Below are 21,389 nucleotides of genomic sequence, written 5' to 3'. Positions count from 1 at the left end.
CTGATAACGGAATTAAGTCTTAACAGGTAATCAGCCTGAGCCTTAGCTAAAGTTTTAAACATCAAACATAGTACTTTAAACACCTTTTATTTTGGTTACAAGTAAACAGCCCCACCATATGGCTCAGGGGCGGAGTACAAACTCTCTAACAGTAAAGGCCCCAATTTAAGACCCTCTGGTGCTTTTTTCTTTACACTCTGACACCTCAGCTTCCCAGATTCTCCTTCCTGTTTGTATTGCCAAATTATCACTCAGGACTTAAAATGAATGCCTTTGTTTGCTAGAGATTATAGATTTAGAAGTCTTGCAATGTAGCATTTGCTGTTTTGTGAAGAATGGAGGATATTTAAAGGTCCATTAGTGGGTTAGGATACTTTTGCAGGGAATGGGAGGTACAAGAAATCTCATTGTCTTACTGAGAACAGTAAATAGAGATGGGAAAAAGTAACCATTGTTTCTGAAAGTGCAGCACAAAGCAGTACCTCCTTGACTCCCAGACAGGCCGATACAGTACAGTGCGCTCTGGTGGAGCGCACTGGTAACCCGTGATTGGACGCGCGTTTGACACGCTAGCGTTACCCCTTATTCAGTAAGGGGTCGAAAACGCGCGTCCAACCCCCCCCCCCCCCCCCCCCCGTACCTAATAGCGCCCGCAACATGCAAATGCATGTTGCGGGCGCTATTAGGTATGCGCGCGGGATACAGTAAGTAAAATGTGCAGCCAAGCCGCACATTTTACTTTCAGAAATTAGCGCCTACCCAAAGGTCGGCGCTAAGTTCTACGGGCACCAGGAAAGTGCACAGAAAAGCAGTAAAAACTGCTTTTCTGTGCACCCTCCGACTTAATATCATGGCGATATTAAGTCGGAGGTCCCAAAAGTTACAAAAAGGTAAAAAAAAAAAAAAAAAAAAAAAAAAATTTGAAGTCTGCCTGCGGCTCATGGATTGAAAACCAGACGCTCAATTTTGCTGGCGTCCGGTTTCCGAACCCATGGCTGTCAGCGGGTTTGAGAACCGACGCCGGTAAAATTGAGCGTCGGCTGTCAAACCCACTGACAGCCGCCGCTCCTGTCCAAAAAGAGGTGCTAGGGTCGCGCTAGTGTCCCTAGCATCTTTTTTTTTACCTCTTTTTACTGCCGACCCTAATTTGAATACTGCATCGCGCGCAGAGGAGAGTGGCCTGTGCGTGTGCCGGGAGAGCGGGTGAATGCCCGCTCTCCCACGGACTTTACTGTATTGGCCCGATTGTTAGCATCTTCAGTGAAGTGGAGATGTAACCTGGAGATTTGAGTAGTGGTCTGAGAATCAGGGAAGCCAGGTCAAAATCCCACTTCATGTTTTGATCCCCTTGTGACCTTGGGCAAACCAATTCACTTTCCATTGCCTCAAGTTCCAACCTGATTGTAAGCCCTTCGTACCTGAAATGTAACTTGCCTTGAGCATAGGTTTGGAAAATCCAAATCCAACGCCTTGTGGAAGAGTCGTGGCAAACTTTAGAATTCGGTCCATGACTTACCTGTTCTTTTTCTCATACCAGTTAATTCTCCATTTCTTTTTGCCTCTTCCCCCAAATCTTCCCTTGATGCTGCTTCCATGCTTCTGTTATCCTGTGGTTGAAGCAATTACCTTTTATAACTCACTGTGTCCCTTGTCTCTTAATTGTCACTGAGATGGATCCCAGCTCTTTGGGTGCTTGACTTCCCCAGTATTGGGTCTATGGAGGGGTAGTTTGTATTGTGTCTAGTGTCCTCCCATCACTTAGAAAAGTTGGCTCCCATGGTGATTGGTAAAATATCACTTTACCTGACTCTGACTTCTCTCCATGCTTGATTTGGAGAATAGTTGAATTCTTTACAGGTTTTGATACCTTTGTTGGATCAACCTAGGAGCTATTCAGAGAGGATTTACATGAACTGGTGGCCTTGAAAGTTTGTGCAAGTTATCATCGCTGAATAATTCTGCTGCTGCTTTAGTGAAAGGTATCACAACCTGCAAATAATTTGTTATGTTATGATTGCCTCTTACTGATTCTTTAAATGTATATATTGGCTTGGAAAAAGGCATGTGAGACTACATTGATAAATTAGAACAATATTTTTTGTATAGGTTTTGCTGTTTTTCAATGCCATACTGCTGTCACTCATGGAACAATGCAGTGAGATAAAGACTACAATTCAATTTAATTTTCATTTGAGTTTTGGGAAATGCGAGTCACACATTTTATCTCTTTTTTCCTACCTTCTATCATAGTTGCTAAGTGAAAAACAGTCTTGAAGAAAATTACTATTTTTTCTTTCTGAAATGCTCAAATTCATTTGTATTATCTTTTGCAGTGTAAATGGAAGGACTGTGGCTCTTTATAAATCATTCAGACACTTCTTGAAACGTGAAATCTCATGGTAAATCCATTCTAAGGATGGATTTTTATCCTTTCAAAGTTTTAGATCCTTTAGGTGCCAGTGATGGATGAAATATCAATCTGACAATTCTTTAGATTTATTTAGACTCAAAATTAACTTGTAGCGGTTTGGTCTCCTGAATACTTTTATATTTTATTTTTCTTATTTCTGTTTTTAATCAAAGCTAATTCTCAATAAAATTATAGCTGTATAATATGGAGGCTGATTTTATAAGTATTTAGGTGCCTAACTTTCAGGCCGATACAGTAAGGAGCGGTAGGAAGAGCTGCGTTAGTGCCTGGCGTACCCGCGTTTGCCGCACGCACAGTCCTGCTCACCTACCGCTCGATACTGTATTTAAATAGCTTGCAAATGCAAGCCGCGTCCGTGAAGCGTTAGGCCCGCGCACCCCATTTTACTGTATAGGCGCTTTATTCAGCGCCTATACAGTATCCTGGGTGCGCTGGTACCTGTCATTTCAAATGTCATTTCAAATGACATTTGAAATGACAGGCACCAGGAAGTGGATCCCAACTTTAACCCAAGAAAACCTAAAAACCCCTCCTCCCGAAGCGACTCGACATGTTACCAACTTACTTTTTGTTGCTTTCAGCCCCTTCTACCTTCTCTGCCGTCCTCTGGAGGGGGCATTCGGCGGCGAAAGTGGCTTGCAGCGGTCCCCGCGCAGGTCCCGGTTCTCCTGGCTCAGCCCTCATCTGCTTAAGGAAGATTGTGAAGTCAGGTAAGAGCCCACTGTTCTGTGCCCTCTCCAGTCACGGCGCGAGCGGAGCGAAGCGAAGCATACTTTCATTGTCTTGAGCTTCTGTCAATTTGGGCGCTCAAGCCAATGAAAGCACATGGACGGGCATTCATGTGCTTTCATTGACTTAAGCGCCCAAATTGATGGGTGCTCAAGCCAATGAAATCACATGGACGGGCGTGCGTGACGCACGCCGTGACGTCACGCACGCGCGTTCATGTGCTTTCATTGGCTTGAGCGCCCAAATTGACGGGCGCTCAAGCCAATGAAAGTACGCTTCGCTCCACTCACGCCGTGACTGGAGAAGGCACAGGACAGTTGGCTCTTACCTGACTTCATAATCTTCCTTAAGCAGATGAGGGCTGAGCCAGGAGAACCGGGACCTGCGCGGGGGAGACCGCTGCAAGCCACTTTCGCCACCGGCTGCCCCCTCCGGAGGACGGCAGAGAAGGTTGAAGGGGCTGAAAGCAACAAAAAGTAAGTTGGTAACATGTCGAGTCGCTTTGGGAGGAGGGGATTTTAGGTTTCTTTTTGGGGGAAAGTTTGCCGTCTACCCTTACCCCTGCCTCTAATGCAGGGGTAGGCGGTAAATTAGCAGGTTAAACGCGCGGCTAAACTGCAGGTTAAAAAGGCGATAGTCGGGGCGCGCGTTACTGAATGAGGGGGAATAGCTAATCCGATCGTTTACATCTCATATACATGCCGCGGGCGGAAGGGGTTACTCGTTGATTTAAAGAGGCGGTAAGAATGAGTTAAAGGGGATAGTGAATCGCAGGTTGGGCTAACGCGGCCAAATTGTAAGTAAAAGGTGGATTAGAAACAGGGTAACCATGGCCGCACTTTACTGTATTGACCTGTTGGTATTTAGGCCCCTAAGTTGGCTCTTTTGAATATTTGTTAGGACTAAGTCTCTAAATATAGGCTCCTAGTTTCACTACACTCAGGGGTGGGGGAAAAGTTAGCTGCTTAATACTTATTTTCAGCATTGGACACCTAACCTCTAAGATGCTAAATCAATGAAAAGCAGGCCTAACTTAGGTCAATTTTCAGCTGAAAATAGGCCCCTAACTTAGGCTGTAGTAAAGTAAATGATGGCAGATGACGACCAAACTGGCTCATTCAGCCTATTCAGCAAGATGCTTAAGGTCGTAACTGTTGCTCTGTGCAGGTTATCTCCATTCAGAAAAGTTACCGTTTCCATCCTCTTTGGAGGGGGGGAGGGTATTCTGTATTTATCCCATACCAGTTTGATTTCTGTCACTGTTTGTCTTTAATGATTCCTTCTGGAGGATTTTCCAAGCATCCACCACACTTTCCATTACAAAATATTTCCTGACATTGCCTTTTAATACCTTTTTAGATATTTTAAAATCTACATCATATTTTCCCCTGCCTTCCCTCACCTCTAGGAAGTAATCATGTTGAGAGAATGATGGCAACGTACAATAAAATATTATTAAAATACTATCATTTATTAAAAACAAAGAGTTCCACATGGAACTACTGAAGCCTACAGTCTGGCATGTGAGTGCATCCATGCATATAGGGGATCATTTCCCCTCCTCCCACACCTCGTTTCCCACCCATCCAAAAAAGAAAAAATACCCAATTGTGATCCTCTGGAATTTCCTGTCTTGAAAATTTGATGAGGATAGGATATCAATCATATAAATTATTGGGGGGGATGGGCGATTTGGTGATCTCATAAGCCTACTTTATTTACTTTAAAAATTAAGCTGAAAAGCCCTCCTCCAGCATAGCTCACATTATAGTTGATGGTCTGAAATACCCGTACAGGTAATGCTGTAATATAAGGGGGACATGTCTGCCTCCTGCTGGGCCTGTTATACAGCCTTTTCCAGTGGAAATGAACTTGCAGTTCCGTGGTAATGGTAAGCTGCACACGAGTAAGAAAACAGTTTCAGTCAAACATAGCCTTCAACCCAGGGATTGAATCCATTTGCTGGGCTATTTTGTAAGATGATTTTATATATTTATTTTTAGCTTTTACTGTTTTAGTTACTTTGATATTTTTTTATATATTTGTAACTATTTTAGAGCTATTTATATTGAATTAACCTATTATATTGGATTTGTTTGACATTTGTCTAAAAATTTAAATGTGAAACTCCAGACCTCAAGGAGCTGCAAACAAGTCTGGTTTTCGGGATAGCAAGATTATGCAAATTTTCAGGTTCTTGGATTACATGCATAAAAATATATATCTCATGAATAATCATTGTGGAAACTGTGAAAGCCAGATTTGTTTGTGGCACTCAGGGACTGGAGTTCATCATCTCTGCCTCTGCTCTTTTATGGGCCCCAACAAGGAGTCAACTATTCCATGTTCTATTCCATGTTACCATTGCCATTAGCAATGGTAACATGGAATAGACTTAGTTTTTGGGTACTTGCCAGGTTCTTGTGGCCTGGATTGGCCACTGTTGCAAACAGGATGCTGGGCTTGATGGACCCTTGGTCTGATCCAGTATGGCATTTTCTTATGTTCTTAATTAGGAACTCCAAGGAAAATTCTGACAATTGTGTGGCAAAATACCTTAAAGCTGTGTGTTCATTTGAATGATATACAACTATATACTAAAATGATATGCATCTATACTTTTGCATTGCTGCCTAGTCGGCTTTTGCTGATAGCTAATTCATGTTTTAACATTAGATAAGAAGCAGGCTTTGATATTGATGAGACTGTTTTGGATATACTGAGCTTCCTGTTGAACAGTACAGGATCTAGAGATTGTACAGCAGACTACAGTGGACACCTTTCAGTTCTACACCATTCTTACAAAAGGACTGTCGCTGGATAGCACAACGCCCTATGGGAATGGCTGTTGGTACTTGCTCCGTCTGCTCCTCACCCTCATACCCCATGACACTGCCCTCATGTTGGGCACTATTGACTAGCATGTCTAGGAGTGTGTGTGGTGGTGGGGGAGTGGGACAGAAGAGATCCCTAGGTTGTCTGTGCAGTTCCCGCCTCCAGGTATCATTTAAACAGGTAAAATGCTCACAGCAATATTAGTAGCCTAGTTTTCTACAGAAAACTAGCCTTATAAAGTTGTCATGTTTCTCTCTCTGTTACCTCCCCTGTAAATGTGTTTTTCCTCTGAGTAGGTTCTGTTCAAAAGCTAGTTCTGTTCAATATCTTAGTGAATAATGTTGTGGAGGGGTGAGTTGAAAAGATTGTCAATTTGCAAATGTCACTAAGATCTGCAGCAGGGTGGACAACTCTGAAGAAGTAGATGTAATGAGATGTTAAGTAAGAGAGCATGAAGAGTGGTCAAGTGCTTGGTAGGTAAATTTCAATACAAAAAAGTGCAGGGTCATGCATTTGTGGTGCATAAATCCAAGGGAGCAGTATATGATGGGGTGATGGTAAAATACTGTTGGTCCACCAAACTGGAAAGACCTTGGAATGATCATATCTGTTGATCTCAAGATAGTGAGACAAGGTGGTGGCTAGAACCAGAGAAATGCTAGGGTGCATACAGAGAAGCACAACTAGTAGAAGAAAAGGAAGTGACCATACCTGGCTGTACCTCCGAAAGTAAACCAGTGCTACTTACTGATGGTCCTCGAGGACCACAAATGGATACCCCTAATGAATATGCATGTGACAGATTTGCATGAAGTGGAAAATGTATTGATTTATTGATTTTTATATACCAATGTTTCATGAGAACATATCACACTGGTTTACATTAGTTAACAAATATTCATTTAAAAATATTTGCATTTCCAAAATTAAAATGAAAAGAAGAAAATACAAAGTTTCACAATAAACTAATAAAAACAATAATGTAGCAGATTAATTACTAACAAATTTAAATAGTAAAAGTGCAGAACAGAAAGGGCAGAGATAATATAGATAAACTATATATAATAAATGGGGTATAAATCATTAAGTTAAACTACGGGCCGATACAGTGAAATTGCGGGAGAGCGGGCGAGCGCACAGGCCACTCTCCTGTGCGCGCGATACAGTATTTTAATTTATTAAAATTAGGGCCGGCGGTAAAAAGAGGCGCGAGAGACACTAGCGCGTCCCTAGCGCCTACTTTTTGACAGGCGCGGCGGCTGTCAGCGGGTTTGACAGCCGACGCTCAATTTTGCCGGCGTCTGTTCTCGAGCCCGCTGACAGCCACAGGTTTGGAAACTGGACGCTGAGCGTCCAGTTTTCGACCTGCGAGCTGCTGGCCCATTTAAAAAAAAAAATTTTCACTTTTTTTAACTTTCGGGACCTCCAACTTAATATCGCCATGGTATTAAGTCGGAGGGTGCACAGAAAAGCAGTTTTTACTGCTTTTCTGTCAGAAATTAACGCTTACCTTTGGGTAGGCACTAATTTCTGAAAGTAAAATGTGCGACTTGGCTGCACATTTTACTTACTGTATCGCGCTGGAATACCTAATAGGGCCATCAACATGCATTTGCATGTTGCCGGTGCTATTAGATTCGGGGGTGGGGGGGGGGGGGGGGGGTTGGACGCGCGTTTTGGACGCGCTATTACCCCTTACTGAATAAGGGGTAAAGCTAGCTCATCGAAAATGCGCGTCCAAATGTACTGTATCGGCCTGCTAGTGGTTAGGGCAGCAGACTGTGAACCAGGGAAGCCAGGTTTCAAATCCTGCTTCTCCCACTGATAGTCCTTGTAACTTAGGTAAGCCACTTCACCCTTGATTGCCTCAGTAGTGTAAGTCTTCTTGGGGAGGCGAAATAATTAGAGTACTTGAACTTTATCTTGCCTTAAGGTAGGTTTTGAAAAGGTGAGATACTAAATCGAAAATCCAAATCCTTGCATCCTACCTCAATGGTTTACAACTCTATCTCAGAAATATTCATGCTAGGCCTGATTTTGAAAAGCATTTGCTTGCTTAAAACTGGGTTTTACAAGTGTAAATGCATTTTACCCATGTAAGTGGGCTTTTGAAAATTGCTACAATATATACCATTAAATTGTCAATAGGTTTTATTTGCACTAAGTGCACTTAATATGAGTAAATGGCTTTTGAAAATATGATAATGTTACATTTATATGCATAACTCCTTTGAAACTTCATCTGTATAAATATCCTGAAACCCTGATACATTTACAGCCCTTGAGAACTAGAAGTGAATACTAATAACATAAACAAGGTCAAGGCAGTCCAAAAAATGTCTACCAAAATGCTGCCCAGTCTATACCAAATGCACTATTATTTGAGACTTAAAGACCGAAATATGAATACGCAAGAGTAGAGATGGGGATATGGTAGACACATTCCAGTAGCTTAAAAGGTTGTGTGGGTGCCCAAAAATTGGTGCCTGGTGCCTGCCACTGGCCTGGGACCCACAGAAGAAGCCACTGTTACCACAGTGGGTTTGGATCTCATGGAGCTGCTGTCTCTTCAGCACGCTTGGACTATACTGGAGGAGCTATCACTAACTGTGATTGCTCCTTGCCCTCACAGAAGCGAGGTTTCATTAAGGACGGGGAGACAAAAAGATGTAAGCCCTCCCTGCCCGAAAAAAATAAAATAAAATTCCCAAATTATATTAGGCAAAAGAAAACCAAAATCTGGAAATGCAAAGCAAAAAAGAAAATGGTGAATCTCAATAGAACCAAACATAAAAGCCAAAAGAAAAAAAAATCAAGAAAAGCTAAACAGTAAAAACACTTCAAACAAAACAAAGAAGAGCAAAAAAACAAGTTGTTGGTAGAGCTCACAAGTGGGTGACATCTGATAGAGCTGAGCCTGTAACTTTTATTTCATAGTTTCTAGAAGTTTGTCATTCACTGGACATGTGCAGCATGCCATTATGCCACATGTACATGCAAGTGCCTCTTCAGACTCTCTTTCTTTGCAGAGCCCACCAATCGCAGATGTTCACTCTTTTTTCAGAATTTCCAGTTCTAGTTTTGGGCAGGACACCACAGTCTTTTTCTATTCCTTTTAGTGTCCTTAGGTAGGCTTTTCAGTAATTTTTTTAAGTTTCCCATCATTGTTGTACCCAAACTGTGCACCAGTAGGTATCGTTGCATCGAGGAGCATTTTATTTTTGCATGACAGCTGTGTCCTGGGCCCAGGGACATTGCATAATTGTAATCTGATTGTTATTACTCATGTTCATGCAAGGACCGTGAGTTTACTTTCCCAGTGCAGTGGGTTCAGCAGAGGAGAGGAGACACAAAGGCAGGTATTTGTATAATTATATAAGCTTGTTGTTAGTTTATATTACAAATAATTATGCAGCTATTATCCAGAAAGAGAAAAGGGGGAAGGTGTGATGAGATAGGCACAGGCTGTGTGTGCATATGCAAATGTTTCTTTTTAACAGTCTGAGATGGTTCTGTGATGTAATCTAAAAGGGATGAGATATAAGAGAGAATATCTTAACTTGAAGGAAACATGCTTTGGCCTTCTTATTTAGTGATTGTTCATGTTAGTTTTAACCTTTGTTAGACAAAGGCTATAATTAGTCCCTTTTCTCTTTATTTCCAGTATTAGCCTTTTAGTATCTAGGTAGTTTCTTTAGAAACTATTGTTTAAGATGTTTGAACTTTGAAGATTGATTACTATGTTACTCCCTGCCTTATTCACATTGTTAAATGTAAACCGGGTTATGATGTGATTCTTGTCATGAAAGCCGGTATAATAAATAAATAAATAAATATATTACGGATGTGAATCGGGTGCCCGATCGTTCCCGCTTTCGGGTTCGTCTGGCCGCGGGAAAATCTTTTTTTTTTTTAAGTGAAAAATCGTTTTTCAGGTTAGTGCTAGTGCGCGCTAACAGGAGTTAGCGCGCACTAGCAAAGATAGCAAAAAGTAACCAGAAATAACAAAAGTAAATGTTTTTTTGTTAGTGCGCGCTAACCCGAAAAACAATTTATACGAAAATTTGGGGGGAAAAGTGATCGTTTCCTTTTTTTACCCAGTATATTAACGAATTTAGAAATATCGTACGATATTTTAATTAGTTAGAAAAACGATTCACATCCCTAATATATATATCCTTGTAAATATTTTCTCTGTTTTGTTTCTCTCTCTTTCTCTTTCAGCCATTCTCATAAATGGCCCTAATCATAAGTACGCTTATCAGAATATTACCTTTGAAATATTGCATTTATTATAACCATTGCTTTTACCAGAATACGTACATATATACATATATTTATTTAGTACTGTATGTGTTTCTGTCTTATTTCCACTGAGTAACAGGCAGCATCAAAAAGAGAACAATTGTTAACACAAATTAATGTAGCTTTATAATTTCTGTCACTCCCTTAGAGATCCCCTGTATTTATTCCATGCTTTCTTAAATTGATATACTGTTTTTGTCTCAACCACTTTCACTGGGAGTCTGTTCCATGCAAAGTGGTCCTGAGGAGAGGAGAGCTCATCATTGATGCAGTCCTGGGAACTGTATCTGTCTCCAGGGATCCAGGGGCCGGTCATCTATACATCTCTTATTTACCAGGAATATATGGCCACCCCTTCTGCTTAGCAGTCAATGTTGGCATTGGCAGTCTTTGAGGAGGAGTTGGACAGAGAGATCTAGCAGGCCTTGGACAAAGCAATGAGCAGCATTGGCACCCTGGCAACGAGAGAAATGATTCAATACAAGCCAATGTCCAACAGCTGCTAGAATCCTTGCAACTGCCTGGCAGTCTTGTGCCGGCATCTATAGTGATATTGGTTCCTGGAGGTGAATCAGCATGGATGATAGCTGCACCAATGGTGATCTCCAGTCCATTGGGTGAGGAAGCTTCCCTTAAATGCAGGAATTTCTAGAGATTCAGACTCCAATGGACAAGTGCTCCCCTTTCTGAGATCTTGTCAGCAGGATGGGTACTGTCTGGATCTTTGCCACTGGCATATTAGTCGGGTTGTGACTCAAAGTAGTCTTGGAGCGGCTACAGATCTGGTGATTTCTCTGACCCCTCTCTTGCACCAGGGAGAAGGAAATCCCTTCAAGGATCTCTCCTTTGTCAGACTTGTCCAGAGAATGGCAGAGGTCATTCCATATCTTTTGTTGAAGGAAGATGGGACCAGAAACAAGATGCTTGACTTCCTTCAGTTAGTGGAGATTGTAGCAGTCCCAGAGTACGATGTTCTTCAGGAAAAATAGATGAGGGTGTGGGGAAAAAACCCTCTCTATGGCTCCCATAAACAAAAAGGTAGATGTGATTTATCTTGTCTAGAAGGCTCTTGCATTCAGAAATTGGCAGGTACTGCACCAAGCTGAGGTAGATGAATCTACTCTCAAGTGAACCAAAAGGACTAGAACCCATTCCTCAATGTCCCTGAGAAAGGATTTCAAAACTTTGGATACTCTTGGGAGAAAGGTGTTTCAGGGAGCTATGCTGAATGCCCACATAGCCTCTTACCAACTCTGTATGGACCAATACATGTGGGACATGCTGGAGGTGGCCAAACAATGAAATGACCTTCAGTCACTGGTGGAGAAGGGAATGGAGTATGGAAAACAAATTATCCGATCAACTTTGATGTTTTCAAGATGGTTTCGCAGAAGACTGAAGACTGACCACAGGAAGATGACAAGGAACTCAGGCGCACAGACCAGCACTGACGAGATGAGGACCAGGAACACAGGAACAAAGATCAGGGATGCAGGAACATACAGAGGTAATTAGCACTACCTAGAGGGAGTCAACCTATTGCCAAGGCATGGATTGCTGGGCAATAAGTACAAATTGCAGGAATTGGCAGTGGCTGTCAGATGGAAAATGCAGTTCACAGTGCCACTTGTAGACTGGAGACGCACTTGGCATAGGTTGTAATTCTTTCAGTCAAGAAGAAGGATGAAGGTTTTGCAAGATTAAACTTCAGTAAGGTAAAGGCATTTCAATTGCCGGTAATGAAGTCATGGTGTTCCACCTGGATTACTGGAAATATTCAGCTGGACTGAGGGTGAGAGGCAGTTCAGTGGTCAGTCAGAGTCCATTCTGGAGGTAAGGTAGTCTGGAATAGCTGAGAAGTTCAGCAGCTGGTAAGATCAGGTGAACATTTCTTTCAGGAACAGGAATCACTGTGAGTCAGGATAAAGAAAAAGTCTTTATCAGGCATAGTAGGCAAGCACATGTCTATTGTGGGGCTCCATTAGAACCCAGTAGACTTGAAGAATGAAGAATTCTGCTAATGAAGGATTTTCATGGCCGATTCACCTTGAAAATGTATTTAGTGGTTTCAGATATGTATCATCCTTTGCAGGTTCAAAAACAGAGTTCACGACCTCTTACTTTACAACAGGCCTCATCTGTAACTTCAGTAGTGGTGTGAATCTAATGGTCAAATCTTTGTTGCTGTGCAGCTGGATACAAGAATGTAGGTTGTTGTATTATTGCAGGAACAATTGAACAGCTTGATATTTTGGGCATCTGGATTCAATGTAGTTGTCTGCTCATATTGCTGAGGTGCAAAGTTTAGTGGGTGAGTGTTAGATCTTGGCTTTTCTTCATGGCTTCTTTGGCAGCAGGTGTGGAAAGTAATACTTGACATTAACTTGTGTTCCTGGCATTACAGTATAGATCTGATAAAAGGGTACTCCATAATGTGAAATTAAGTCTGTATCATGGGGTTCTGGGCTGAAATCAGGATATACCCCTACAGGAGCGGTATAGGACTGCAGGACTGGACACGAAGACAAGGCTTTGCTGGGCAGGTAGGAAAATCTTCAATAGGCTGCAAGGCCAAGGTATAAGGTAAGAACAGGCCCAGAGGCCACAAGGCAAGACAAGAGTGGTCAGGTCAAAGAACCCAGGGTGACTCCATGAAGAGGCATTGAGGTAATGGTAAGGCTGGAGAAAACAGAGCTGAGGCTTGAGCATATTGTAACCAGTGAGGAGATGCTTGGCGATTCTATAGGCAAGGCTCATTTAGGACTCTTTCTGGTGGGGAGGCAACATTGCAGTCAGCTGTGGTGAAGCTGCACAGCAGGCAAAACTATGACAGTTTGTTGAGTAAAACAAATCACATTTAATCAGGTTCATGTTTCGAGCTTTGGTGTCATATTATCATGGGTTTCCAAAATTACTTCAAATAGATTCAGATTTAATGTCTTAATATTATTTAGCAAAGCAGAACAATCTTGTTTCTTTATCTTTTAAGAAGGGTAAGCCAATATTGTTTAACCTCCAGTTGGTCAATAAAGCTTTTTTTTTTTATTATTGCACTGAGTTTCTTTAATATGGGTTTCTGTCCATTCTCACATAATATTATCAGTGCTGAACCTTTAAATATGTTCATACAGTCTATAGACTGGCCAGACATTATAAGGAAAATTGAAAGTTATCTTGGATCAAAATATATGATAAAAATATTGGAATAAAAAGTATCCAGTTTTCTAATTGTTTATAGTAGTTTATCAAGATTATGATTAAATAAACTGCAATGTTTGGTTACTTTCCAAGATTTTATAATATAAGAAAAATATTTCATTTAAATTGAATTTGCATTACTTTTGGCGAAACATATTTCTTAGTGTCAGATGACAGATGAATTCAGAACCATTGAGTTATGCATCTCTACCAGCAGGTGGAGCAGAGCAAAGCTGACATCACAGTATATATACTCCTGCAGAGATATCAGCCTGCCAGTATTCGTCATCTCCAGCAGATGGTGGATGTGCAACTCCCTACAGGGATTGCTTCAAGTTTTAGAATGAGAAAGAAAGAAGGAAATGTAATTCTTCCCGCTCTCCTGTGGTGATACCAAATTATCCCTCCCCCAGTTGAGAATTTCTGAAGTGATTTCCATGGTCCCTCAGATGAGTGCTTTGGTCTGGTAGCTGTTTTTTTTTTTTTTCAGCCAGCGTGGACTGAGCTGTTGAAACTGCTGAAAGGCAGTTGGTGCAAGAAGCTGAGCATGATGGTGATGGTATATGCCCTCTCCCTCTGCAGCTGGAGACCGACTGTGTACTTAGCTGGGACGGGCTGAGCTTAGGTAAAGCTTTAAAAAAAAACAAACAAAAAAAAAAACCAGCTGCGAAAGAGGGTTATTGTAGGGCTTCTTTCAGTCTCCATGCTTGGCGCACCAATCCGATGTTTGTTCCTGCCCCTGAGGGAGGTTAAGGGACGTGGGCAGCCTGGCGGGTTGAGCAGCCTTTTCGGGCTAGGCCCCAGTCTTAGGCTTTTCTCTGTGTGCAGTGTAGTAGGCGTGTTAAGCTGCCCTCTTCAGGACTGTCGGTTCATGCAAGTGCGTCCAAATTGTGCATCCAGTTTTTGGAAATAAGTAAATAAATATATTAGTTTTAAGCCAATATAGAGCTCTTCCTGTTTAGCCATGACCCCTATGTTGAATCCTAGAAAAGCAGGATACTGAAGTGCTGTTCTTTACCAGGCACCTGAGTAGTCATTGTGCCCTGATATCCGTAAAACATGAGTACAGTACCCATTGCTGGAGTGTGGACTCAGAAGGAGATTTCTAAAAAGGAAAGTTACAAACATGTATTTAAAGGAAATGTACAAATGTATAAGGAACACAATATTAGAACAGCAAAACCACCAAATGCAAACTAGAAATGAGAGAGACAGAAATAGAACTTGGTATTCTGAAAATCTTGGTACTACTATTGCTTTAGAAAAAAAAACCCAAGAGTAAATGAAGTAATTGTATTCATGCCATCTAAAACTTTCTTGTTGATTCTTTTCAGTAAAAATAAAATTAAATCCAGATGGTTTCTAATGAGGTTTGTATGTATTTGGGGGCAGGTTCATGTTAAAGACTTAGGGGCGGATTTTAAGAGCCCTGCTCGCGTAAATGTGCCCAGATTTATGCGAGCAGGGCCTTGCGCGCCAGCGCGCCTATTTTCTATAGGCCTGCCGGCGTGCGCAGAGCCCTGGGACTCGCGTAAGTCCCGGGGTTTTTCGAGGGGGCGTGTCGGGGGCGGGGCCGATCGGCGCGGCGTTTTGGGGCGGGCCCGGGGGCGTGGTTTCGGCCCAGGGCGGTCCGGGGGCGTGGCCGCGCCCTCTGGAACCGCCCCCAGGTTGCGTCTCGGCGCGCTAGCGGCCCGCTGGCGCGCGGGGATTTACGTCTCCCTCCGGGAGGCATAAATCCCCCGACAAAGGTAGGGGGTGGTTTAGATAGGGCCGGGGGGGTGGGTTAGATAGAGGAAGGGAGGGGAAGGTGAGGGGAGGGCGAAAGCAAGTTCCCTCCGAGGCCGCTCTGATTTTGGAGCGGCCTTGGAGGGAATGGAGGCAGGCTGCGCGGCTTGGCGCGCGCCGGCTGCACAAAATCGGCAGCCTTGCGTGCGCCGATCCTGGATTTTAGCAGATACGTGCGGCTACGCGCGTATCTGCTAAAATCCAGCGTACTTTTGTTTGCGCCTGGTGCGCCAACAAAAGTACGCGAAGGCTCACTTTTTTAAAATCTACCCCTAAGGCTTCTGTTTTTTTTTTATTTAATATCTAGCTTGAAATGAGAAAACAATACATGTCAAAAGTCATTTAGATAATAAATAGTGACCCCCATTCCCAGGCCCCATAAACCTGACTCCAACCTGACAGGTTAACTGTAAGCCTAATTTCTATTCTCTTGTCTTTGAGGCAGTTGGACATAGAATTTAAAGATATCTTTTTTTTTTTTTTTTTTTCAGCAAAGGACTAGCAACTGGGACCTCTATACCAAACGTCTTTGAAAATTTTCGAAAGTTAATTTATTAGCTTATCCAAATATAATTGGTTAGTTCCAAAGCTGAAGCTTTGATCTAGAACAGGGGTTCTCAACCCAGTCAAGTTTCCAGGATATCCATAATAAATACGCCTGAGATAGATGTGCATGTACTGCCTTCATTATCTGCAAATTCATCTCATGAATATTCATTGTGAATATCCTGGAAACATGACTTTCTAGGTGTGTCACGTGGACTGGATTGAGAACCCCTGATCAAGAGACAAGCTGAGGGGGTATTACCTCTCAAGGAAATGCTTCTCTAGTTGTAAAGGATACATTTAAAATGGGTGCAGATCTTGTTGGGATGGTTAATTCTTAATTGATTTGGAAAACCATGCTATTCCAAGGCCTCTCTTTGGGGTGGTGTAGTGTTTGCTTGCACTGTTACAGTTGTTGAGCTTCCGTGAACTCCAGAACTTGTTTTTCTAAGGCACATACCCTGATCCATTCTTCTTTTTCCCTCAGCATGTTCCGTCAGGGAATGCATGACCTAAAAGTCTGGCCAAACATGGAAGCTGACGGAATGGAGCCAACCAAAACTCCTGGCAGGACCAGCAGTATTTTCTCTGAAGATCAGATGAGCCGATTGGCAAAGGTAGAGAACCAGTTCTAGCTATAATTCTTGACAATATGAAATTACTGGTTTCCTGGCTGTATGACTTTCTCTTTTGCTTTTATTCATAGGTCTATTTTTCTTTTCTGTTTTATTGTGTTTTATTAATATTTCTGTGTTTTTGTAGTGTAAGCTAGGCACCTTTCATTGTGCCATCCTCTGTATTTTCAGTTTTCTTTCTCTGGAGTGTGCTTAGTTCATTCTTAAAATCAGTGGTCCCCAAACTATGACTCATAAGCTGGATGGGGCCCTTGGCTGAATTTCATCTGCCCCCAGCAGCAATGGCAGAAGGAATTTGATTCAGCCTGCAGCAGTGACTTGGTGATCTTGGTCTGGCCTGTGGTGGAGAGATCACATTCTTCCGCTACCAGTTCAGGTGCTTGAAGTCAGAAGTCAAAGTGGCAGGACGCCAGAGCAGCGTGAGTGAGGCATGCTGGTGCAAGGCAGTCGTTAACTGGCTGCATTATGCTTTGCTGGTGTTAATGTTGCTTGCGAAAGTGGAGCCACTGGGGCCAAAGACAGGGAGAGAGGCTGCAACATAGCCATAAGGAGTTTTTAGCTGCTATGGAGGCCAGAGCAGGCCCCAAGTAGGAAGGCACTGACAGTACCGAGCAGTGAGTTTTGTGTAGCTGCCAGGGACAGCCAGGTAAGGATGATGGTTCCTGGAGCTCCCAACCTTGCAGCCATTATTCTGGTGCTGGGGTATGGCAGCGTTGCCACTTTTGGGAAAAATCTAGAAAGATCATTACTACACTCTTATCTGAAAAACTTCTGAGAGTCCTACCACTGCCTCCCACTTCCCCAGCACTTGAAATCATTGAAAGGGTCGGACGAGATTCCTCCCTCAAACCATTCTTAGCAAAAACTCTCAGGGGAACCCCTTCTTTCCCCTTGGCTCAGCAAACTCTAAAGAGGACTTCTATCTCCCCTCCATGTTCCCTACAACTCTCTCAGTAATTTTAAATTCCTATGTGGTCCACTTTTGATTGTCTTAAACAGTTTAAGTAATACAGACAGATAAAGAAGTTTGGTAAAGATTTATTTTCTTTATTAGTGCGAAGCACAGCAGCATTAGAATAAATCAGATCCTCCTCTCTCAATCCCAATTCCTTTCCTAATTGTCACTGGGATAATTGATATCTTCCATTATTTTTGTGTTGCCAAATTTATTTGCTTTTCTAATTTCAGCTGTCATTTCACAGTCTTGGCCAGGTGAACACTGCTATACTTTTACTTGTGTAAGGATTCCACAGTGCATTTTGTTTTCTGTTTTACTTTCGTCTAGCTCCTGTTAGCAGTGGTTATTTGTAATATTTATTGAGAATTTCTGTTCAAGTCTTATTTTTTGTCATAAATTTATTGTAGCTTTTAAATGGTTTTCATTTTATGTTATAACTATTTTACTGCTTTGTGTTTTATTATACTCCGCTTTGGGCAAGATTTTTACATGGGAAGACAGGTTATAAATCTGATAAGTAGAAAAATCTCCTCCTTCCTTATATCCTTAGAACAGGTTTCTCGGTGTTTAGTAAATTACATGATTTTTTCGGTGGCAGGTGCTGAGCTCCAGGATCATTTTGTTCCTTCCTGGTGAGACCTTTATGGCGACCTTAGTCAGCCCATTTTGTCTTTTGATATCACTTTACATGTTTTTTTTAGCATTCGTACAGGTTAATAAAAATCAATGGGATATGCACCTCTACCAGCAGATGGAGACAGAGCAAAGTTGATGTCATGATATATATATATATATATATATATTTTTTTTTTTTTCCGCTTCTCTGCTGCTGTGAAGGGGAAGGCCTGCGCGATTGGCGCCGAGCCCCGCCGGGGGAAGGTCTCTGTGAAATCTCTCCCCTCCCAGCCGGCCTCGACGCCGATAACGCGGCAGACATTAAAAAAAAAGTGAAAACTGAAAGCTTCCTAAAAGAAAAGCTAAAAGCGGAAAATAAGCGAATCGCGCCGAAAACGCTAAGCCCCGCCTACTACAACAGCGCCTCCAATCAGGTACCAGCCCTGTGGGGCTTTAAATTTAAACTCACTTGCGGCGCCATCTCTTTTCCGCTTCTCTGCTGCTGTGAAGGGGAAGGCCTGCGCGATCGGCGCCGAGCCCCGCCGGGGGAAGGTCTCTGTGAAATCTCTCCCCTCCCAGCCGGCCTCGACGCCGATAACGCGGCAGACATTAAAAAAAAAGTGAAAACTGAAAGCTTCCTAAAAGAAAAGCTAAAAGCGGAAAATAAGCGAATCGCGCCGAAAACGCTAAGCCCCGCCTACTACAACAGCGCCTCCAATCAGGTACCAGCCCTGTGGGGCTTTAAATTGCTTCCTAAAGAAAAGCTAAAAGCGGAAAATAAGCGAATCGCGCCGAAAACGCTAAGCCCCGCCTACTACAACAGCGCCTCCAATCAGGTACCAGCCCTGTGGGGCTTTAAATTTAGACACACCTTCGACGCCGCGCACCGAGCGTCGCGCGCCGAAGGAGCGCGACAAAGGGGCCTGCCCCTTTGTCTCGCCCCTTCGGCGCAGCCCCGAGTCTACATCTTGATCTTTGGCCTGAGTCTATAAATTCCTTACCATCTTTCACTGCCCACCTACCAGTTCATACAACATAGCATCAGCACCAATAATTCAAAACACAAACATCACCAAAGAACGGCTTTAATATTCAAACCCCAGTTACCAAGCCAACTTTACAACGAAAGCTCGTGGCATTTCCAGAATTGCCAGCAAACCTCTCTGAGGAATTTTAAAACATCTTATTATACATCCTCCCAACGCCACCAGGTCTGCTGCCGCTTAACATTCGCCCATCATTCTCCGGACTGCACTCGCCCATCACTCTCTGGACTGCACTCGCCCAACACACGCCCATCATACATCCAGCACGCTTCTAACATTATTCGCCCAGCACTCTTCAAACCGCATTCGTCCAGCTCTCTCCAGTCAACATTCTCCTAACACTCCTTTCTGACCGTAACAATTCCTACAGTCTGCCACTCAACCAATTACATCCCAACATGCACCCCCTCACAATTCCCATCATCCACAATCCCAAATGGAGAATACCAAAGCCCCCTACCCCCCCTCATCACAATCGTCAACAGAGGCTCAGGCCCATCTTGCTGACACCTGTCACTCAATTCCTTGGACTAACTCTTTTCTCACTCACTTTGATTAATGCACAATCAATCGCCAAGAAAAGTCATATATTCAACGACTACCTATCCGATACAAAACCTGACATCTGTGCTATCACAGAAACCTGGTTAAAACCCTCCGACACTGCACTAATAAATCAGCTACCCATACAGGAATACGATGTTCTCTCTATTCCCAGACCTAAAAAAAGAGGAGGTGGACTTCTCCTCGCAGCCAAAAAAACACTGGGTCTGACATTACAGACTTCCAACAACATATCAAAGATTGAATTTGCCCTATTCAACTCAAAACATCTGACTGTCGGCCTAATTTATGCTCCCCCCGGAATACTGGAAGCAGACCCATCATCCATCATAGAACTTACAGCAAAACACCTAAATTCCAGAAAACCTACCATCCTCATGGGAGATTTTAATCTGCACGTTGATATCCAACCTCATTCTACCAACTGTAAAACTCTTCTCTCCTCTCTCAACAATATGGGTTTCAGACAAATAGTGACTGAACCTACCCACAAAGCAGGCCATACGCTGGACCTTATATTCATAAATGAAGGTATCACAACCCACACCACTCCAACTTGCACTCCAATACCTTGGTCAGACCATAGAATTATATCATCGGTATTAAAAATAAAAGATCTTCCACCACAATCCACACAACCAATAACTATATCGTTTAGGAAACAATGCTCAGGAGACCAACTCAGTGAACACCTGGCCAAGGAACTTGAACACCTAGACCTTTCCGACATAAATTCAGCAACTTCATCATGGACCAACATCACTAAAAAGGTTGCAGATCAAATTTGCCCCATGACAACTAAATCCATCAATCCAAACAAAGACAACAGGAGACACTGGTTCACACCGGAGCTAAAAAATCATAAACACGAGTTGAGATGCAAGGAACAAAACTGGCGAAAAAACCCATCTTCAACCACCCTCCTCATCTACAAATCATGCCTTAACTCATACAGAAACAACATCAACACAACAAAGAGAATATTCTTCTCCAAAAAAATCCACCACCTCATTTTTGATTCAAGAGCTCTTTTCTCCTTTGTATCAACCCTCACAAAACCCCCGGCACCTACCATTCCAGACGATCAAGCACTCAATAAAGCGAACGAACTGGCAGACTTCTTCGACAACAAAATCACCTCACTCCTAGCCCCTCTCAAGGGACCATCTACACATCCAATACATGTAATCAACCTCAGCCCCCAATCATCGCTACCAACCGCCCAACAAACACCACACTCAACTCCTCAACAACCACCACTCCCAACAGATCAACAACCATCACACCCAAATGTCAAACAACCCAACACTTCACTACCAGTGCTCAACACTTTTGAACTCACATCCTCTTTAGAAATAGAGAATATTCTCAAAAAGATAAAACCATCCTCCCATCCATCAGACCATATTCCATCCAACAAATTGAGTCTGATCACCAACACCATAGCCAAACCTTTAGCAGACATCATTAACTGCTCCTTCACCCAAGGACATGTCCCGAACCAACTCAAGTTAGCCATGCTCAAGCCGATCCTCAAAAAACCTAACTTACCTACCACAGACCCAGCTAACTTTAGACCCATAGCAAACCTCCCTTTCATTTCCAAAGTCATGGAGAAAGTTGTAAACAAACAACTTACTGAATACCTTAACGAAAACAACATCCTCGCCTCAAACCAATTTGGCTTTCGTAAAACTATGAACACCGAATCATTATTAACATCATTATCCGACACTATCATT

At 42.8% G+C, this 21,389-nt stretch overlaps 1 protein-coding gene across 1 annotated transcript in view; it reads left to right on the top strand.

Annotated features, from left to right (window-relative positions):
* The window catches only part of PIK3C3 (phosphatidylinositol 3-kinase catalytic subunit type 3), a 498,179-nt gene that overhangs the window by 39,887 nt on the left and 436,903 nt on the right, over positions 1-21,389 (top strand). Inside the window, 1 exon segment of the mRNA XM_029581010.1 lies at positions 16,317-16,446. Within this exon segment, the coding sequence (XP_029436870.1) occupies positions 16,317-16,446 (130 nt within the window).

This window comes from Rhinatrema bivittatum, chromosome 1 (genome assembly GCF_901001135.1).
Source record: "Rhinatrema bivittatum chromosome 1, aRhiBiv1.1, whole genome shotgun sequence".
Lineage (NCBI taxonomy): Eukaryota > Metazoa > Chordata > Amphibia > Gymnophiona > Rhinatrematidae > Rhinatrema > Rhinatrema bivittatum.
This window is presented reverse-complemented; position numbering and strand designations above follow the sequence as displayed.